General features: G+C 28.9%; 2 protein-coding genes across 2 annotated transcripts; one reads left to right on the forward strand and one right to left on the reverse strand.

Annotated features, from left to right (window-relative positions):
* Window positions 1-1,102: 1,102 nt before the first annotated feature.
* LOC107452788 (uncharacterized) lies at window positions 1,103-17,632 on the forward strand. The gene is made up of 4 exons (XM_016069368.4): window positions 1,103-1,330; window positions 1,455-1,673; window positions 8,337-8,608; window positions 12,240-17,632. The coding sequence occupies exons 3-4, from the start codon at window positions 8,373-8,375 to the stop codon at window positions 13,777-13,779; spliced, it is 1,776 nt and encodes a 591-aa protein (XP_015924854.3). The 5' UTR covers window positions 1,103-1,330; window positions 1,455-1,673; window positions 8,337-8,372; the 3' UTR covers window positions 13,780-17,632.
* Window positions 3,154-4,602, reverse strand: LOC147805758 (protein FAM200A-like). The gene has a single exon (XM_087149466.1). It carries the CDS (start codon window positions 4,600-4,602, stop codon window positions 3,154-3,156), a length of 1,449 nt encoding a protein of 482 aa, XP_087005592.1.
* Window positions 17,633-18,957: the final 1,325 nt, after the last annotated feature.

Raw genomic sequence — 18,957 nt, forward strand, 5'->3', positions numbered from 1 at the left:
TGACGGTAATATCAAACGAAGCATATGCTTTCCTCTCCCCCCAATAATAATTCAAAACTTCAGAATTTTTTCAATATGGTTGCTTTTTTAAAAAAGAATCCGAAAAGATCTACCTTTCAATTGATTAAAAAATTAAAAAGTTTTACTGGCTTAGATGAAATTTATTTGCTTTCATTTAAGTGGCAGTTTAAAATTGATTGAAAAAAAAAATTTCTTTCTAATTTTTTTCAATTTGAAAGCAAAGACTGCAATAATTTAAATGAAACAAAATTTAACTATAGTATTCAATAGATTGTATTATTTTGTAGTTACTCAAAGTAGTTTATTAAACAATTTAAAAAATTTTATTCAGTATAGTGTAATAATTTTTTACTCACTTTTTCATTCTTTTAACAATTACAGCAAGTTTTGAATTTAAAATTTATTTTTTGATAAAATATTTCAAGCATTTTTGGGGAAAATTTGATAGATTAGTTATGTTTAATGGTCTTAATAATATTTAACCTGTTCTTTCAATAAATTTCATTAGGAACGAAGTATGATTTTCACATTACTAATTAATTTTAAATGTAGAATAAATTTTTTTTGTTGACATAATTGAATGGAATGTATCCATATGAATTTCTTTAGATGATAAAATAATTACTGAAAATTTGACACCGAACTTGAATTAGACTGGATCGTTCCAAATGCATAAAAAATAAAAAGAAGTAAAAAAAAAAAAAAAAAACGTTTCTCTCTCTCTCTCTCTCTCTCTCTCTCTCTCTCTCTCTATATATATATATATATATATATATATATATATATATATATATATATATATATATATATATATATATATATATAAAGAGAGAGAGAGAGAGAAAAAGTTTATATAAACTCTCAAATATAAGTTCAGAACAAAATAATATAATATTATTCTTTTAACGTTTTTGGGCAAAGCAATCGCATCAATAGTTACAATTATAATGTAAAAAAAGAGTCTGTATAATAAGAAATTTGTTTTATCAAAAAAAATTTCAAAATAAAATGAGGAACATAGAAGAAATAGTCGATCTTATCGATTCTGCCGCCCCATTTGCTTGCTACGCTCCTGCATTTTAATTGATGAGTTTACACCTCGTTTATACTTCTTGAATACTGCTGAAGGCTGGTCTTTTTTTATTCGAAAATTCCAACTGTTCTGCACATTTCAGACGACAAAAGTTTAAATTAAAAATTTATGTTTTACAAATTATTTATCAAATATAGCATTTTTATTTTTGGCAACATATCAACTTTCCTTCCTTTGTTGTCATTTTCCCCTGACACCAATCCGAATGTAAACAATGTGCGTACGGAAATCTGTTTTCCATCCTTTCCTTTATAATTTCAAAACGCCATGCATTTTCACCCCTCCTATATTTTCTTAAAAAATCTTCGCATTACTCAATGTGCACTTGTTCTATTTCCAGGTGCTTTCCTGCTGCTGGTAAACCATAAATAGCATTGCTTTACCCTCCCCCCAAAGGCTCTGAATTCAGAGACTTGCTGCGGTTGCACTATTTCCAAATTTGGGAGGAAACATGATTCTTCAGAAGAGTTCATTACTTTTAGAAGCCCATCGTAAACAGTGTATATTCCCTTCTTCGTAGTACCCCCATCGTGTTGCATATTGTGAAACAATGACTTAGGTATTTAATATTTTATTCATTTTTTAAAATATATATTTAAATAATTTTTTTTTCATGAGATTTTGAATGTAAAATAACGAGCTATTAAATGTTCCTAAAAATTTATTTGTGGACAAAAAAAATATTTACGTTATATTAATTAATTTTTGTGCATTCCTATCTTAATGTTCCAACATTGTGAAGTAAAATAATAAAGATAATTCCAATGAATAAGGTATCTAATACTTAAAATCTTCACTAAATATGAATTTATTTAATTATTGTTATATGTAAATAATTAGCTATTAATTATTCTTAAAATTTTTATCTTGGCATTAAAAAATTTATTTTATATGAGTTAAGTAATAGTATATTTCTATCCTTACCCAGTTGCATCTTGTAAATTAAATTTTTAAAGGCAATCACAGCATCTTTGGTACTTAATACTTTATTTAGTTACAAAACATGAATTTTTTAATATAGTTGCTATTTTTTAAATAACTAGCTATTAAATATTAACATTTATATCTTGACATAAAAAAATATTTGCGTATGTTCTTATGTTGCACATTGTAAATTTAAATATTGGAGGCAAATAGAATAGGTAACTAGGACATTTTTACGTTGATTGTAAATTTTTGACACTGAGTATTAAATATTATAAACATTTATTTGCTGATCAGAAAAACATAGTTACTTTACAAAATTGAACTATAAGTATATTCTTATGCTTCATTGTTACTTATAAAGACAAGTCCTTTAACCTTATTATTTAATATTTTATTTGGGTTAGCATGAATTTAATTTTTTTATTTGATTGTGATTTTTAAATAAATGATTTTCTTTCTCTTTATTTGTTGATAGTAAAAAATATATTTATATTATCTGAATTAATTATGAGTAATATTTCTACCTTAATATCCCATCCTGTTCTCTTACGTACTGTAAAAAGAGGGAGTTTTAAATACATTTGCAGTATATTAGGTATTTTATTGTTTATTAGAATTATTTAATTTTGTGTTTTTGAATTTTAAATAATGAGTTTATAAATATTCTCACAATTTATTTGTTGATGTGGTTAGTAAATTCACTTTACACGAATTAATTATAAATATTTTTCTATATTAGTTTTACAAGTCACAGATTGTAAAATTGACTATTTAAGTCAGTGCTTTCCAAACTTTTTGTACCTGCGCCCCCCTCTTTGGAAAAAAAATTTGTTGTGCCCCCCTTAATTTTTCTAACAATCCAATTTCATAAACACTCATCTGATATTGTAATTTATTTAATGGGCTACAAAATAATATACAATATTATGTATAAAAATACATAAAAAATAATTATCTATTTTAAGAAATAATAATATAATGTAATAAAAACAAATCTTACAAAAGTACAAAAAATAGAATTCAACATTAATACAACATTATAAAAATTTAATGTGAAGGGTGAGCTTGTTTTTCAGCACAAATTTTGTCATTCGTTGAAGATATCGCGGTTCTCAGTTCCTTTTCAATCTTAAGCAAGATCGATACTTTGTCTTAAAGACAGCTACTGCAGAAAACCCAGTTTCACATAAGTAAGACGTTACAAAGGGCAATAAAATTTCTAAAGGTTTATTTGTTAAAGTAGGAAACTCGTCCTTTACTCGTAACCAAAACGTGACAATATTATTTTCGTGTTGAAACATCTGCTTTAATGTGCTGTCACTAGATAAGTCAATTATCATTTCCTGCTCTGCTGTCGTAAAGCCAAAATCATCATATTTTTCAATCATAAACAGGTTTCTAATCCATTCACATTTGGACATGTCCAGATCTTTAAAGTAAAACGAGAATTGCTCCCTTAAACTGGTCAAGTGTTTATTAATAAGAACTTTACTTTCTTCTATTTCATCTGCAAGACAGGTAATTTTAAAAGTGGGAAACATGTCAAAGTTATTATTTTTCAAACTTATTATCCACAGTTCCAATTTTCTCATAAATGCAGTAACCTTGTCTTTCTGGACAAAAGCATGAATTTGAGGCCCTTGCATTGATTTATTTAAAGTACTGAGTCTTTGAAAAATATCCACTAAATACGCAAGTTTTACAAGGAATTTCGTGTCATAAAACAAGTTTGCTTCATCTCTATTATTATCAGTAAGGAATATGGCGATCTCTTCTTTTAGCTCAAACACCCTTTGAAGTACTTTGGAACGAGAAAGCCAACGTGCCTCACAATAATATAGAAGTGATGTATATTCTGAACCCATGTCATTACACAATTTTGCGAAAAGCCTTCCTCTTAATGGGCTATTTTTGATAAAATTTACAACTCTTATAATAACTTGAAATACTGTTAGTAAATCTTCACCCATATCTCTTGAAACAAGTGATTGTCTATGAATCATGCAATGCGTCCAACTTGCCCGAGGAGCCACCTTTCGAACTAGTGCCTGTAGACCAAAATTTTTTCCTGCCATAGATGGAGCTCCATCTGTGCATAGTCCAACACAGTTCTCCCACAGAATGTTATATTCATTGAAAAATTTATCAATCATATTAAAAACTTCACTTGCTGTAGTATTGCCTTCAATAGGTTTACAGAATAACATGTCTTCTCTAACATCAGTTTCCACAACATATCTTACATATGTAATCAAGTGTGCATCCTTAAGAACATCTGTAGCCTCATCTACTTGCAACGCGAAAGAATATAGTTTTACTTTTTCTATTAATTGATCGCAAAGATCTTCAGATATATCGGATATTCGTCTTCTCACCGTATTATCTGCAAGTGGAATGATTTTAAGTTGATCAACATATAATTCACCTACCATCGTAGCTACCATGTCGTCAATAGCTGCAGGTAGCACTAAAGTTTCTCCTATTACATGGGGGTTTTTGCATTTAGCAATTCTATAAGAAACCTTATAAGACGCAAGCAATGCTTTTTGTGTAACAGACATGGTCTTTGAAAACATTTCTTTTTGTTGATTTAAATTCTCCAATTTTCTTTGGAAAAATTCTATTGTCTTGCCAACGTGATCTGCATGTACGTTTTCGAGATGCCGTTTTAATTTATTTGGTTTCATGCTGTCTGAGGCCAAAGTATTCAGACACAGCAAACACATTGGTCGTTCTTGGCCATTAATGACTTTACATGTAAATCCAAATGATAAGTACATTGGATCATATTTTCTACATTTAGGTTTACTATTTTGCGAAGATGTTCCGCTATTTTCGTTGCCTCTTCTTTTGCCGTCTGCTTCTGCTTCATTCAATTTTCTTTTCAACCCAGTTACGTATTTATCCATCTAAAAGGGTTATTATTTTAAATCAAATAAAAATACTTTATAACAGTTTTGAAATTTACCTCAATATTAATTTAGAAGTGTACCAAAGCGAATTTGTAGAGTTTGTAGACAATCTGCGTGGAAACGGTCGAGTTTAACCAACGTTTCTTAACGAAATGCCGTGTGTCTGCTCTCGTCTGGGCGCACGCATCCAGGTGTAGTCGCGTCGTCCGAGTTAGAAAAACCCCGCAGTCGTGCGCAATTGATGATAGTTCCACACCAGATGTAATGAGCGCTAACGTCGTCGAATTAACGACGGCCTTGGCTCATAAGCCTTGTCGGAGCCTGCTGCCTGCTTCTGTTTACTGAAGTTTGGCGGGAGTAACCCCGAGAATACCCCGGATGATCCGAGTGCTTGTCTAGTGTTTCCTCGCGCTCGGCTCCAAACGGGAAAGCAAGATGTTTTCGTTCCAGCAAGAGTATGGATGGATTTTTCAGCATTTATACCCGAGAAATTCGCGGAGAGGATTGTGGATAACGTATAACCGTTTTTCTGATTAATTTTTTTGACACCTATTCGACTTTTTTGGTTTGTATTCGAAAATGATATTTTGGAATCAGCTGCGTGCCCCCCCCCCTGCAACAGTCTCGCGCCCCCCTAGGGGGGCGCGCCCCACAGTTTGGAACACACTGATTTAAGTAAACATAGTAATTTATGTGTTTAATAATTTATTATTTTTATCAGGCATAAATTTATTTAATTTTTTTAGTAATTGTAAACAAATTTAACTGTTTTTTGTTACTAATGGTTTAATATTTTTGAAATTTTTGTTGAAAAAAAAAACATATTTATTATCTTAATATTTAATTCCCTATAAACTTTAAAATATAAATTTTTCTTACTATAATATCATTATCTGATATGCACTATTGTAATTTATCATTTTATTGCAAAAAAAGTCTTTAAAGGAATATTCTGGAATTATTCAACTATTATAGATGATGCATATAATTTATTTGCTTATATTTTTTTTTAACTTTCCAAGTGAGCTAAAAAAATTTGGTTTCTGAATGTAGATAGTTGAATCAAACTTTTTTGAGATCTTTCTCCACAGAATTAATCCATCTAGCATTTAGTCTTCCCTTTTTTTTTTTTTTTTTTTTGGTTACCTGTAAATTTTCACATGTTAATTTTAAATACTTATTTAAATAATTTTCTGAAGGTCAAAACTTAGTTTCTTCTTTTAACCTTTGAGACCTAACCTATAGCCAACCGGAGTCAAATTTTTTTCCAACTCTGACTTCTGCAAAGTTTTTCTCAACTACAACTCCATAACCCTGGTTTTCCAGTATATAAATAGTAATTTTTCTAGAGTGTTTTAAGCATTTATCAAGTTTGTAGTAATTACACATTTCTGGTGCCCTTATGAATATTCAGAATTTGCTGGTTATGAGGACAGCTACTTATAATGCTTTTTTAATATCGTCATACTTAAGATATTTAGGTTAGGCGAATTGTAATAGCAAAGAATTATTTTTCCTTTTCACTACAATAATCTTGAGGGCCCTGCAAATTTCAAATTATCATAGGATTTTTTATACTGTATGATATGATATTGATGATTTTTTCTTACTTAGATGCTGAACACTGCTTTAACTTAGAACTTTTTCACTGCTAAATTACAATATTTTAAAAATCAAGTGTAGGATATATATATATATAAATTAAAAAGCCAGAAATCAAAATAAGGAAAATATATAATCTTGTCATAAGCTCGCACGATTATATAAAAAAAAAGTCTTTTATAATGTTGTGCTGTAATATAGCCAAAGCAAAAATACAATGTGTGAGGAGCACCAAAAAAGTAGAAATGAAAATGGAATTGCATCTCTCTATTGTTATATATATATTATGATGTGTATTGTCTATTTTTTATTTTCAAATTCCATGGAGTTAAATTTTTTCTTTTGATAAATATTTTTCAGGCTAATTTATTTATTTTCAAATTCATTACTACTTTGATTACTTTTCATGCATTTTCATGTCAGTATTTGATATTTTAAGTTCCACATTCGTTGTTTTCCCGTCTCTATCAATCGTAATGAATGGTCGCTTGAGAATAAATCAATCAAGGTTCTACTGTATTATGTATTTTCTTGTACTTATTCAACAATGCCTAGTAATATTGTTTCACTCTACAGGGGTCTGTCTAAGCCAAATTTACTACCATTTAGCAGTACCTTCAAAAATTCAACTTTAGGAAAAACAGTATTTTCACAAATTACTTTTTCTTAAAATTTTATTTTTGTGTCTCGTAAGAAATAATAAATCCATATTTTTGTGTTGATTTTTTTTAATATAATTTTTAATTTTCACAAATTATGTCTAAATTTTCACAAAATAGGTACCTCTCAGAAAAACCTAGACAGACTCTTGCTCTATTTTCTTTTTAATAGATATCGGTATTATGAGGGTAATCGTTTTAAATTAATCAGTGGATTTGTACAGGTAGCATTATTGACTTTTTGGCCGTTACAGGTACATCTTAATTTGGATATAATAAAATGATAATTCTCTCAGAGAACTAAATAAAATCGTTTAATGATTTATTGATTATTGAAAATGACCATAGCTCAAGAATCTAAAAATAATAAAGAAAAGAACTCCCTTAAAGGGACCAAGATGAAACATTATCTTACATCGAGAATCTTGTTAGTTAGCATTTCATATTCAACGGTCGGGACTGGGATGCCCAAAAGGGCACCCCCAGTCACCAAAAATTGGAAATTGTATGAATTGTTCCCAACAAACATTTAAGAGCACGGAAAAGATCCAAGGTTGGTGATTTATAGAAAGATAACATTGCCAAAAATGAAGCCAATCCTATAGTCAATATTAGGTTTAAAAATACTTTGGCGATCGTGAATCGCCAACAAGACTGCGATAATTAGTATAACCATGTAAATGAAACATATTTGTGGTAAGAAATTAAGAATAAAGAGTTATAAATAGATTTTTGTTTTCTATTAGGCACAACAATGAATTAATGATTCTACATTATTATTGAAATAAAAAGTAAGCAGTTACATTGATTGATAAGAAAAGATTAAAATATTTTATGTTTGCTTTTATAAATTTTAATAAAATTAGCTAATTGATTTAATTTAATTTAATTATAATTTGATTAAGAATGATTTTAAAAAAATATGTTTACGAAATTAAAGAAATTTGAAAAGGTAGGAAATATGTAATGCCTATTGTGGCATCATAATGGGGATAAATTTTTTAAATATTTTTTTTCCTCTTTCTGAATATATGAATTATTATAAGTAATAAAAAAAGCTAATGAATTGAATAATAGTTTTTCATTTATTTCCAATGAATGATATAATTTTCTTATTTCTAGCTTTACAAATGCTTCCATGCAAGTTTTTTCACTGGAATGTTCACTGTTGGTTCCACATCAGTATCTGCTCATAATGCTACTAAAAGTTCTATTCAACGATATTTGAAATCCCGTGAACATCGGCAAATACATACAAGGTCACGCAAATATTTTCAAAGAAGTGCAAGTCATTTTAGTGGGGGATTTGCTATTGAATCTAAAATATCTAATCTACCTGTCGATGTTGACTGCGTCAGTGATTTTAACCTAGAAAAATCAGTTCCAGATGATATGTAAGTATTATAATTTTATATCCTTAAAAAAAAATCAGCATGCTGATGAAATAAATATAGATTAAATATACTGAAAATGTACAGAACAGTTACAATTTTCTAAGGAAATTCTAAAACAGAACTATAGATAGTTAATTCAGGTTGCTTGCTTGCTTTCGTATGCCTGTTAAGGCAGAGGGGTGCGATTGTTCTTGTTTTCCAGTGGCGCCACCTTAGGCCAAGAATTCGACTTCTGTCACGCCCGTTTATAGGGCGGACAGATTCATTCATCCACAGATCGTAATTTTGACCTAAATCAGAGAACGATCAATCACCAATTCAGTACCCCCAGAGGTATTGATTTGTTATGGGAACAAGGAGGATTTTGCAACTTGACAGATTTAACGTGCATCAGTCACCATTTTACTACACGGGGAGTCTTCGGCCAGCAGGGTTCAAGCCCACGAACTCTCGGTCATGGGCCCAGCCCCCTACCGACCAGACTATCCCGGCCCTAGTTAATTCAGGTAGACAAGAGTAAATTGTTTAATGTATTCTTTCTTTGCATTTTGGAGAGTTATAGTTTTTCATTAAAATCAAATAAATTTTTGGAAAGCTTAAAGCTGTGCTTATTCCTTTTATTTGAAAATCAAATATTTAATAATATAGTGGGTTGTTTATTATTTGTGAAGTTAAAAATATATATAATACCAGTGGTTGCAAGTAGCGTGCTACAAGTTTCGAAATTACTGTAATCGCTATTTTTGTTTTCTTCGTAGTTTGTAGTGTAGCAAGCACACTTTTTAAGAAAAGTAGCGTAGTTAGCTGTGCACTTCTAAAAAAAAAAAAGCAGTAATTTGTTGCGACAAGGTTAGAAAAGAAACAAGGTTAAAATGTATCTAATTTTTCGAATCTGAAGTATAAACCTTTGTGGGTCTGTCATGGGCACAATATGAATGTGGATGAGCATTAATACAAATTAGTATTGCTGATATTTAAACTAGCCATTTCACATAATCGCTAATTTATCACTTTCGCAGCACCTTCGAATGCAAATGTGCACTCATGTTACATTATGTTATTTCAATGGAAAGAAACATATTTTTTGTGTAATTTTCAATATACTTCATTTCATGCTAAAGTAAAAGAGCATTAAACTCTTAAAAATATTGCAAATTTAAAAATTTCTTAAATTATACATTTGTCTTTGGAAAAGGCAAAAAAAAAAAAAAAAATTTTTTTTATAAAAAACTAACTGGCTTATGTAAATATTTCTTAATTATTCCATCATGTTTAAATAAGCCAATTTTTTTATTAATGGCATAAATAAAGTTCTTCTAAAAGTACTGACTTCATTTTCAAATTATTTTGTAGTCACTACATTTCAAAAAAAGTAGCATTGGCCGCAGTTTACTACATTTGTAATAAAGTTGTGACTTTAGTGTTTTATAGTAGTCTTTGTGAGGTATAATAGAAGGCATTATGTCTCAAAATAAGATAAGGAAAAATACTCTCCTGTAGCGAGATGACATGCTACCAGCTATTATATAGGATTTCTACAGTATAGGTATGTAGCTGGCATAACAAAAAATCAATTGTTTTTGTTTGTTTCTTATGGCCCAAAGATCAAGGTCATACTCATGGGGAACAGGGACAATTATCCCAGAGTCTTTTGAGAGCCTAGTTGAAGTTCCATACTAGAAGTGCAATGCTTTTTGATTCAAAATGGTTTGTTTCTATGCATTTTTATATGATTGTTAGAAGAATTCTTTACATTTAGTAGGTACATACAGTACAGAACCCGTTATCCGGAATTCGGAAAACCAAAAAACCAGAACGAAATTCAATAACTTTTCCCGCCATTTTTTTAAAAAAACTTTTTTTTTTTTTCTTCATAAAATTTTGGGATTTTTTTTTTTTAAAGATGTTTACCTTACAATCATTTTGGAAATAATCCTTAGTGTATTACTTCATCGTTTGTTCTTCTTTTTAAGATTATTACCAAATATTTTTTTTAGTTGGGTTTAACAATGAAAAAAACGACTTTTTGCAGCGATTCAGAAAACCGGAAAAATCAGTTATCTGGAATAGCGATGGTCCCGATCGCTCCGGATAATCGGTTCCCTACTGTATTAGTAAAACTGTAACAAGGCCCGATTAAGCGCACATGGGGCCCTTGGCCATTAAAATTTTTGGGGCCCTTAGATTAATTTTTTTCTCGTATATTTTTTTTTTTTATTCAAATATGAAAGTATTTATATATCTTTTCATTTAAGAAAGCAAATTTAAAATAAATAATAATAAATAAAATTTTACTTTATTTTGTTAAGTTAGAACTAAAAAAATTTTAGTATTTTATTAATCTATATTTGAAATTAGTTTTTTTTTTTTAAAAAAAATCATTGTTTTTCTTAATTTTTTTAAATTTATTTTCAAAAAGTTTTTTTAAGGGGGCCCCAGGCCATAAAGTCTGGCCTAATGGGAAATATAAATAAACAAACATTCAATTTTTAGTTTAAATGCACACAAAATGTTTTGAAGTTAATATTTCAGTATTTTTTATGAAAAGTGATGTTTCAAGAATAATGTTTTGAAAAAACTTGTGTAAGTTGACCTCTTGTGGTGCATTGTTTTAATAGTCAACTTAGACAAGTGGGCAAATAGCCAAATGAATATCTTTAAGAAATGTGTTTAAACCTGAATGAACTTCAATTTGTTACATATAATTCTAATAAGATTTACTTATGAGGGTTTTAGAATAGAATTTCATAATACTCCGTGACAAAATTGACTTATTTCAGTGGTCAACATACAAGATAGACAGGTGGCCAAGTTACAAAGGTTTTGCTAATTTATATTATATAGGAAAAATTCTGTTCTTGATAATTGAGGTCAACTTATGCAGCTGTCCAACTTACAAGGGCTGACAAAGGATTTTGATCCATGGCTTTTTAAATCTTGTGTCCACCCCATAATCAGAATATTTTCAAATGTTCTGCAACAGGACTTATTAATTTATACAAATGTTCTGCAAGCATTTCACCACGAAAAAAAATCAACTTTGCGTTAAAATACTATATTTTCATTTATTAAAATACAGGATCATACACAGATACATTACATTATTTTTTAAACCAAGGCAAACGTCCTTGATTTGTTATTTTTTCAATCACTTTTGAGGTACAGAATTTTGTTAATGACGATGATAATGATGAATTATTAATAAAATGCCTATGATATGAAGGCACGAACATTAAATTTGTTATCTTATCTGTTGAAGAATGTAAGAGATTACGGTTGGGGATTGTTCTGCAAGACTACTGGAGCCAGAGGAGGGCTCGCCGGAAAACGCTATCGCTTATTCAAGATACAAATTGTTCTGCAGGACTTCGTTTGTTCTGCGACGTACGTCACAGTTTTAGGCACTTTCTGCTTCTGGGGTGTCCACCCTTGCCAATGAATTAATGAGATAAATTCCATATGTACTGCCAGCAGTTTATTGATATGCTTATTATTTTTTTAAATGCAATAAACATGTTAAAAAGTGGTCTTTAGCCATAAGTTATAAAGAGTTACTTTTTGCAATATCTCATATGCATAAAATATTTCAATGTATCCAAGTCATATTATAATTTGACTTTTTCTCTTCTAGAGATAACCAGAACGACTTCAGTTATTCTCAAAAATTGTTTCACATTTCTGACGGAAATCTCTACAGTATTTTTTCACCCATTCAGGGAAGAAGTTACGGAATGAAGCCTTCATTCCTCAGGAAGCAAAAGTACACTGTCCAAGAGTGTCATGGCCGTGGACGTAAAAGTATGCGAAAAGGTTTAAAATTTCACAATTTTTTACCATCAGAAAGTGTCACCTCTGAAAAAGACAATGGACCATCGAAATCAAAATGGAAAGTCCATTCTGAATGTCGATTAAGAGAAGAACACGGGACCAAGCAGATTACCATTTCTAATTGGTCACAGAGTGTTCAAGAACCTTCTGACGATCCAGAATGCCAAAATTCAGTTCTTAGCAATTACAATTCATACACAGTTAAACAAAATGATAACATTGATACTGATAACAAAAGTAATGCTCCTGATGAGCAAATAACCAGTGATAGCAACCCGTATGATTTTGAACCAAATGTGGAAGACAATGTTATTTCCGTCATGGAATCATTGGAAAATATTAGAGAAACTAATGCTATTGAACTTAAAAAGAAAGACTGTAGTAAGTTATCCCACTCGAGAAAAGGCTCATTAAAGTCAGTTTTGAACTCTTTATTAGATAAGCCAATGCTGACAGAAAGTAATATCTGTGATCTTCCGGAAGCACATACCAAGTTTTTGCAAAGTCAAAAGCACAGAAGAAAGCCTGTCCAGACCAGGAGAGTAGTGCCTTATACAAAATATCTATCAATACTGGAAGAAGATGATAGTTGTCCTCTAGACCTTTCATCAAAATGCTTCGAGGAAAAGTGCCCAGTGTCAGGGGAATTCTCTGAGAAAAATAAGTTAAGCTGTGATGCTTTTTCAGCTGAGCCAAAACCAAGTTTTTTAAAACCTACTTCAATCTCATCCTCTAATCCCAAAATTATTTCAGTTAAGAATAGTGATAGTGCTGTGAGTCAGTCTGCTCTTGCTCATTTGCTTCAAAAGCAAGTTGTTCCACCTCTTATCCTTTTGTCCTCTCCATTAACTCATCCTCTTAATGTTGGATCTGCATTTTCACAAATGAATGGAACAGTATTAAAAGGAACTGAAACAGATGCTCAGAAACATCAGTTTAATTTGACACCAAATCGAATAAAACTCAAGACTAATTATCCTCCCATGAATTCAAATCCTGGGCCATCATTTTCTGGCAACATGCAATATGCCGTTCATAAATCCTTTGTCAAAAACTCTCAGCCAAAATCCCGCCGTCGCAGCAGCCAGAGGTCAGTTATAAAAAAGAATTTAGAAGATACATTTAAGCAAAATGGGTTTTTAGTAAAAACTAAACAGGTTAGTGATGGTGAAGCTACATTTTGTAAATTTCGACAATTAAGAAAATACACTAGATATTATTTAAAAAGTTGGCAACAACATTTACCTGATGAAGTTCATAAAATGTGGAAAGGATTTCTTCCCCCCAAAACTGTTTTACCACCGGTTTCAGGATTAAACGAACCAACCAACGGTTTTCATTAAATGTTTTACTACTTTTAAATAATTTATTTAATCAAATTTTTTTAATAACGCTTATGTACTTTGAAGTAGTAATTGCCTTTATAGGGTGCAGCAAAGTAATATGGGTGAATAAAGTTATAAAAACTTAATTTTATTCATATATTGATATGGTTTTTCATTTTATTTGAAGACAACAAAAACATCTATGTTAAACACACTTTTATGTTTGATACAGATGTTTTTATGAAAGGAAGATAATCATAAAGTGTTTAAAAAAAGAAAATTTTACGCAAGAGATTTGAAAGGATAATAAAAAAAAATTCGTTGTTACAGATTTAGTAAAAAATTTATTTCAATTCTTTTTAATCATTTTCCAAACTTGCATGGAATTTTCCCCTCTATAGAACCAATTTTTTTTGAATAACATAAGAAATTAATTTACTATGCAGGAAAACATGAAGATTAAAAAGACAAAATATCAAGTATTAAGATATAATATAAATGTTTCAAAGAAGTAGTAACTATATTAATCACCAAAATTTTTTCATTGTTATCTAGAATCTTTCTTGCACTACCAACTTGCGTAGTTGAAAAATTACACAGCTCTTAATTTCCTATATTATTTTTGCATCTTGTAACCTAATGTACACTTTAGTTCTAGTTTATAAACTGGTACTTTTTATTTTCACTTTAGTCTGTTCTTCGAATGCTCCGTTGTAATATGAAATGATGCTTTTAGCCAATAATATGCTATTTTTATAACTGCTATGAGTTCACAATTGTTAATCGTGACTGTTAGATCAAGTTTAGCCTATCTAAAGCCAGCACTGTCTACGCTTATTTTGAAAATGGCGCAAAGTATCAATATGGAGAAAAGCTGCAGTTTTGTGAAAATGAAAAGCGTTTGTGGTCTAATATTTAAAAACTTACTCCGATGCTGCACTACTTGGACTCATAAATATGTTCAAAAACTGAGAATGCAGCAGTAATTTTTAAATGGCACCAAATTGGTGAGTTTTAAAAAAGTTACTTTTTACTTAATAACTTTTGAAAAGTTACTTAATAAATTTTAAAATATTCAAGTTATTTCTCTGTTCTAAAGCCCAGATAATTCTTTGTGTCAAGAATATATATATTGTTTAAAATCATCGCATTGCTTCAAGTGAAAGGTACTTAAACTATGGCTTTTTTTTATTTTCCTTGGCAACAGAGCTTCAAAAAAAAATAATAATAATAAACAGGGGAGATTGGTCAAAGTATTTGGTTAGGATACATTCAATTTGGTCTGTGTTATTTTGCTGTACCTTATATGAGAATTAAAAAAACATGTAATTTTATAACAGATATTTTCTTTTAACTATTTATTGAAACAAAAAAACAACAATTTTAAGTTGTTTGCATAATCTATGTGTTGAAAGAAACAGTATTATATTTTTGCAAAAGTAAAGTATTCAGGCTTTTAAAGTGTTAATGTTTGTACTTAAAATATGTATATTTAATAGAACACTATGGTAATAAGACATTACAGTTTTCAAAATTTTTCTTATTATTCAGCTAATTTTAAAGTGTGTTATATTGTTTTATTTATCAATTTACAAAATATTATAATTTTTAAAATTACATGTAAACTAATCTCATATTTTTTTTAATTAATTCAATTTTTAAATTTTGATTTATTTTTTAAATTTATTTTATCATTAAGTATTTGATTTACATTTCCTCTGAATCACTGGTTTTATTATCTCATTTAACCCCTTTTAGTTGTTCAAATCTAGAAATTAGTGATCTATAATTCACAAGAGAAGTAGAGTAAAAAAATGATTTTGATAGTATACTAGAGACACATTAAGACAAATTACCTACTAAATTGGATCATTTATGCAAAAATAAATAAAACGAAAGATACTGTAAAAAAAAAGGAAATTTTTTTAATAATGTTATTAAATTATTCCAAAATTAAATCCTATAATTTTGAAATATTGTACGATTCTAAAATTAAGTCTTAACAATAAGTTTCTTTACTTTTTCTGTATTCTCGATGATCGACTGTCGAATATATCTGATTTAAGCGAAATGTCACATAAACTTTACATTAAACTATTAAGAGAGATCTGTTTTAAATTGCATTTACATTATTTGATAATTAAGTCAACATAAAATAAAAACACCGAAAAATGTTGGGTGTTTTTTTTAAAAACTTTATTTAATGTATTTTAGTACAAGACGATACAACAAAAAAATATATATGTTTAATATATGCCCTTTTCCTTAATGCATTTATATGCTCTTGCTTAGCCAAATTCTCTCTTAAAAATCGTCTATTACTATAAAATTTTAAAATGTTTTTGTGTAGTACTATTCTAACAAATATATTATGATTAATACTATAAATATATAAATATGGTATTTAAATTTTGAATAGTATCCATCACCACAATTAACTTTCTAAAATGTGCACTTTTTAAAATGTATATTTAACTTCTGAAAATATGCCCATGTTAAAATATGTATCCTATGGTTCTAATTTTCTTAATAACAAATATTGGCATTTTTTTTTTATATGGTCCTTTCTTTTTTGTATGATTAGTATTACTATTATCACTGATTTTTTTTTTTTTTTTTAATTTATACAAATTTTTAAACTCAAATGAAAGTGCATCATTTACATTTTTATTTTTAATGAATCTTAAGCATCTCTTCAAGGAGAAAGGTTATTAAAATATTGTTTTTTTTTTAATCAAATTTCATATCAGAAAGAAACATTTTAAGATGTGTAAAAAAGTAACGTATGTTTAAGTTTCATAATTAGATAACATTTTAAATTTATCCGTTTTATTTACAAACTAGGCCTAAAAATATTAAGTTTTATATTTTGTTTTAAAATTTGCTTCTTTTTTTTTTATTATCATGGAACCTTTAACTTTTGGAAACAATGAAAAACGCTAAAAAAGTTTTTATTTTTAACAAACCTTATTTTTTATGAATTACTTTAACTGTCAAAAATGTCGAGAAAAAGTGGATTCCCTCAAAAATGGTTACAATTTTTATGGCTGTAATCAAAAGTGTTGGTCTAAATTTTTCTAGGACTCATTGGATTAAAATCTTATGTTTTTGGCCTGCTTCATACAAGTTACAAAATTTGGTTCGTGAATTTGCTTTCTATTCCATGGGTTAAATGTAGATAATCAGTTTTTTATTTAATTTGAAATAAATAAAGATTAAATGTCAAATTAACCCCTTAACAATCGGTTAATTTTCGAGAAAACGGTCATAAAAGTGCTTTTTTTTTTCTGACATCTGAACATCTTGTGCTGTCATCTAATTTAAAATAAACTGACTATCTACAATTACCTTAAAAATATCCTGGTACTGCCATCTGGTGTATAAAATGAGAAATAAAATGTTTTCCGGGCAAATGAAATGAATTAGTTTTATTGGCTCGTTACTACTGAACACTCTAGCCCGGAAATATGACAGGAGCGAGAAAGAGATGACGAAATCTCACCCCGTCATTTTTGTGGGAGCGAAAAGGAAGGGGTTAAACCGTACTTTATAAAAATGTTCAAAATTTAGCGTGCATTTATTCTTGTCTAGTCCTTAATTGTTTATGACTTTAGAGAACACTTCTAAATATTAAACTGTGTTGTTATAGGAAGTGCATCTATAAATTGTATTCTATACCTCACATTTTATTTATAATGTTTTAATTCTTCGTTTTACTGTTTGTTTTCCTTTCATTAATGAATCTCAAAATTGTTTTGTTTGTAATAATTATACAATCGTTTCTGTGTGCATTTCTTTAAATATTTTTAAAAATGTGCCAAATATTTATTATGTACAACTAATGTATTTATTAAAGGCAACTTGAAATGTGGCTAGTGTATTTTTGTATTATTACTACTGATAAAAAGTTCAACTTCACACTCAAATTAATAAATTTTATTTTAGCAGAAGGTCTTATTAAACAACAGTTTGAGGGCATTAATTTCTCTTTATTGTCCTCTGCAAATGTAGAGTATGCATTTGATAAAGTCTACAAGTTTAGTGGTTACTAATGGAAAAATATTGTATGATAATTAGGTTTCTTTGACGTGAATGTTTTCCTGATATTCTAAAGCTGATTTTAAGAAAAAAATTTTATAATATTACTTCTTACTATTTCTATACCTGATTTTTCAAATCAGGAACCATGTGATTAATGCAGTGTTATAAAAAGTCCTTAAATTATTAAACAAAGTATCCCTCTTCTAGACTGGAGGGTTTAAAAATGTGGGTATTTAACTGTTTCCTTTTTTTCACAGGTTATATAATAGCAAGGTGATTAAAAGGTCATAAGTAACAAATGCTTATGACGGCTAGAAATAAATAAAATTTAATTTATTCTATTTCAAAGAAATACTGACAAAATTTTTAGCATTTTCTGAACTTCCTAACAAGTTTAAAAAGAACTGAAGTAATTTGCTATCTTTCTGTTGGAAGGCATACAATACACAATTATGTAGCAATAAAAACTGTATAGTTGGATGTAGATGATTCACTTTCCTCTATATGTTGGTACGCTGCTCAACTAGGTATCACTGTTTCGGTTTGAGATACTAGATTTAAAAGCTATTTTAATAACTAAGATATGCTATGTCTTATTTTTAAATTATTGTTTTGTAACAAACAAAACAAGTAGAGACTGAGCATTCAATCAGTACCTTGTGTTTGCCAGTTAGTAGATATATCCAGTGCTGGATTGGCCATGGCCTAGGGCCCCTTTAAAATGTATTTTTTGAAAATAAATTTTAAAAAATTAAGAAAAACAAAGATTTAAAAAAAAAAAATCTATATGTTATGATTATTTTTTAGTTCTAATTTAACAAAATAAAGTAAAATTCAATTTATTATTATTTATTTTAATTTTAAATATGCTTTCTTAAATGAAAAGATATATAAATACTTTTATATTTGAATGAATAAAAAATATACGAGAAAAAAAATTTAATCTAAGGGCTCCAAAAATTTGAATGGCCTAGGACCCTACGTACGCTTAATTAGGCTCTGGATATATCATCTGAAAATTCATGCCAGTTTTCCTGCAATATTTCATTTAGATGGCTTGATAAATCTGAAAGTTTTTTTTACCTTCAACTGATATTGTATGCTGTAACAAACAGTGTTTTTCAATTAAAAATAGTGTGAACTTTCTATGATTCA

The sequence above is a fragment of the Parasteatoda tepidariorum genome, chromosome 8, assembly GCF_982258835.1.
Source record: "Parasteatoda tepidariorum strain Cologne lab strain chromosome 8, Ptep-v5.0, whole genome shotgun sequence".
In the NCBI taxonomy this organism is placed as follows: domain Eukaryota; kingdom Metazoa; phylum Arthropoda; class Arachnida; order Araneae; family Theridiidae; genus Parasteatoda; species Parasteatoda tepidariorum.

Excerpts from the sequence above, each read along its gene's own strand:
- LOC147805758 (XM_087149466.1), bottom strand. The coding sequence starts at position 4,602 with ATGTCTGTTACACAAAAAGCATTGCTTGCGTCTTATAAGGTTTCTTAT.
- LOC107452788 (XM_016069368.4), top strand. The coding sequence starts at position 8,373 with ATGTTCACTGTTGGTTCCACATCAGTATCTGCTCATAATGCTACTAAA. Across the intron at positions 8,609-12,239 it reads AAATCAGTTCCAGATGATAT|AGATAACCAGAACGACTTCA; the intron begins GTAAGTATTATA and ends TTTCTCTTCTAG.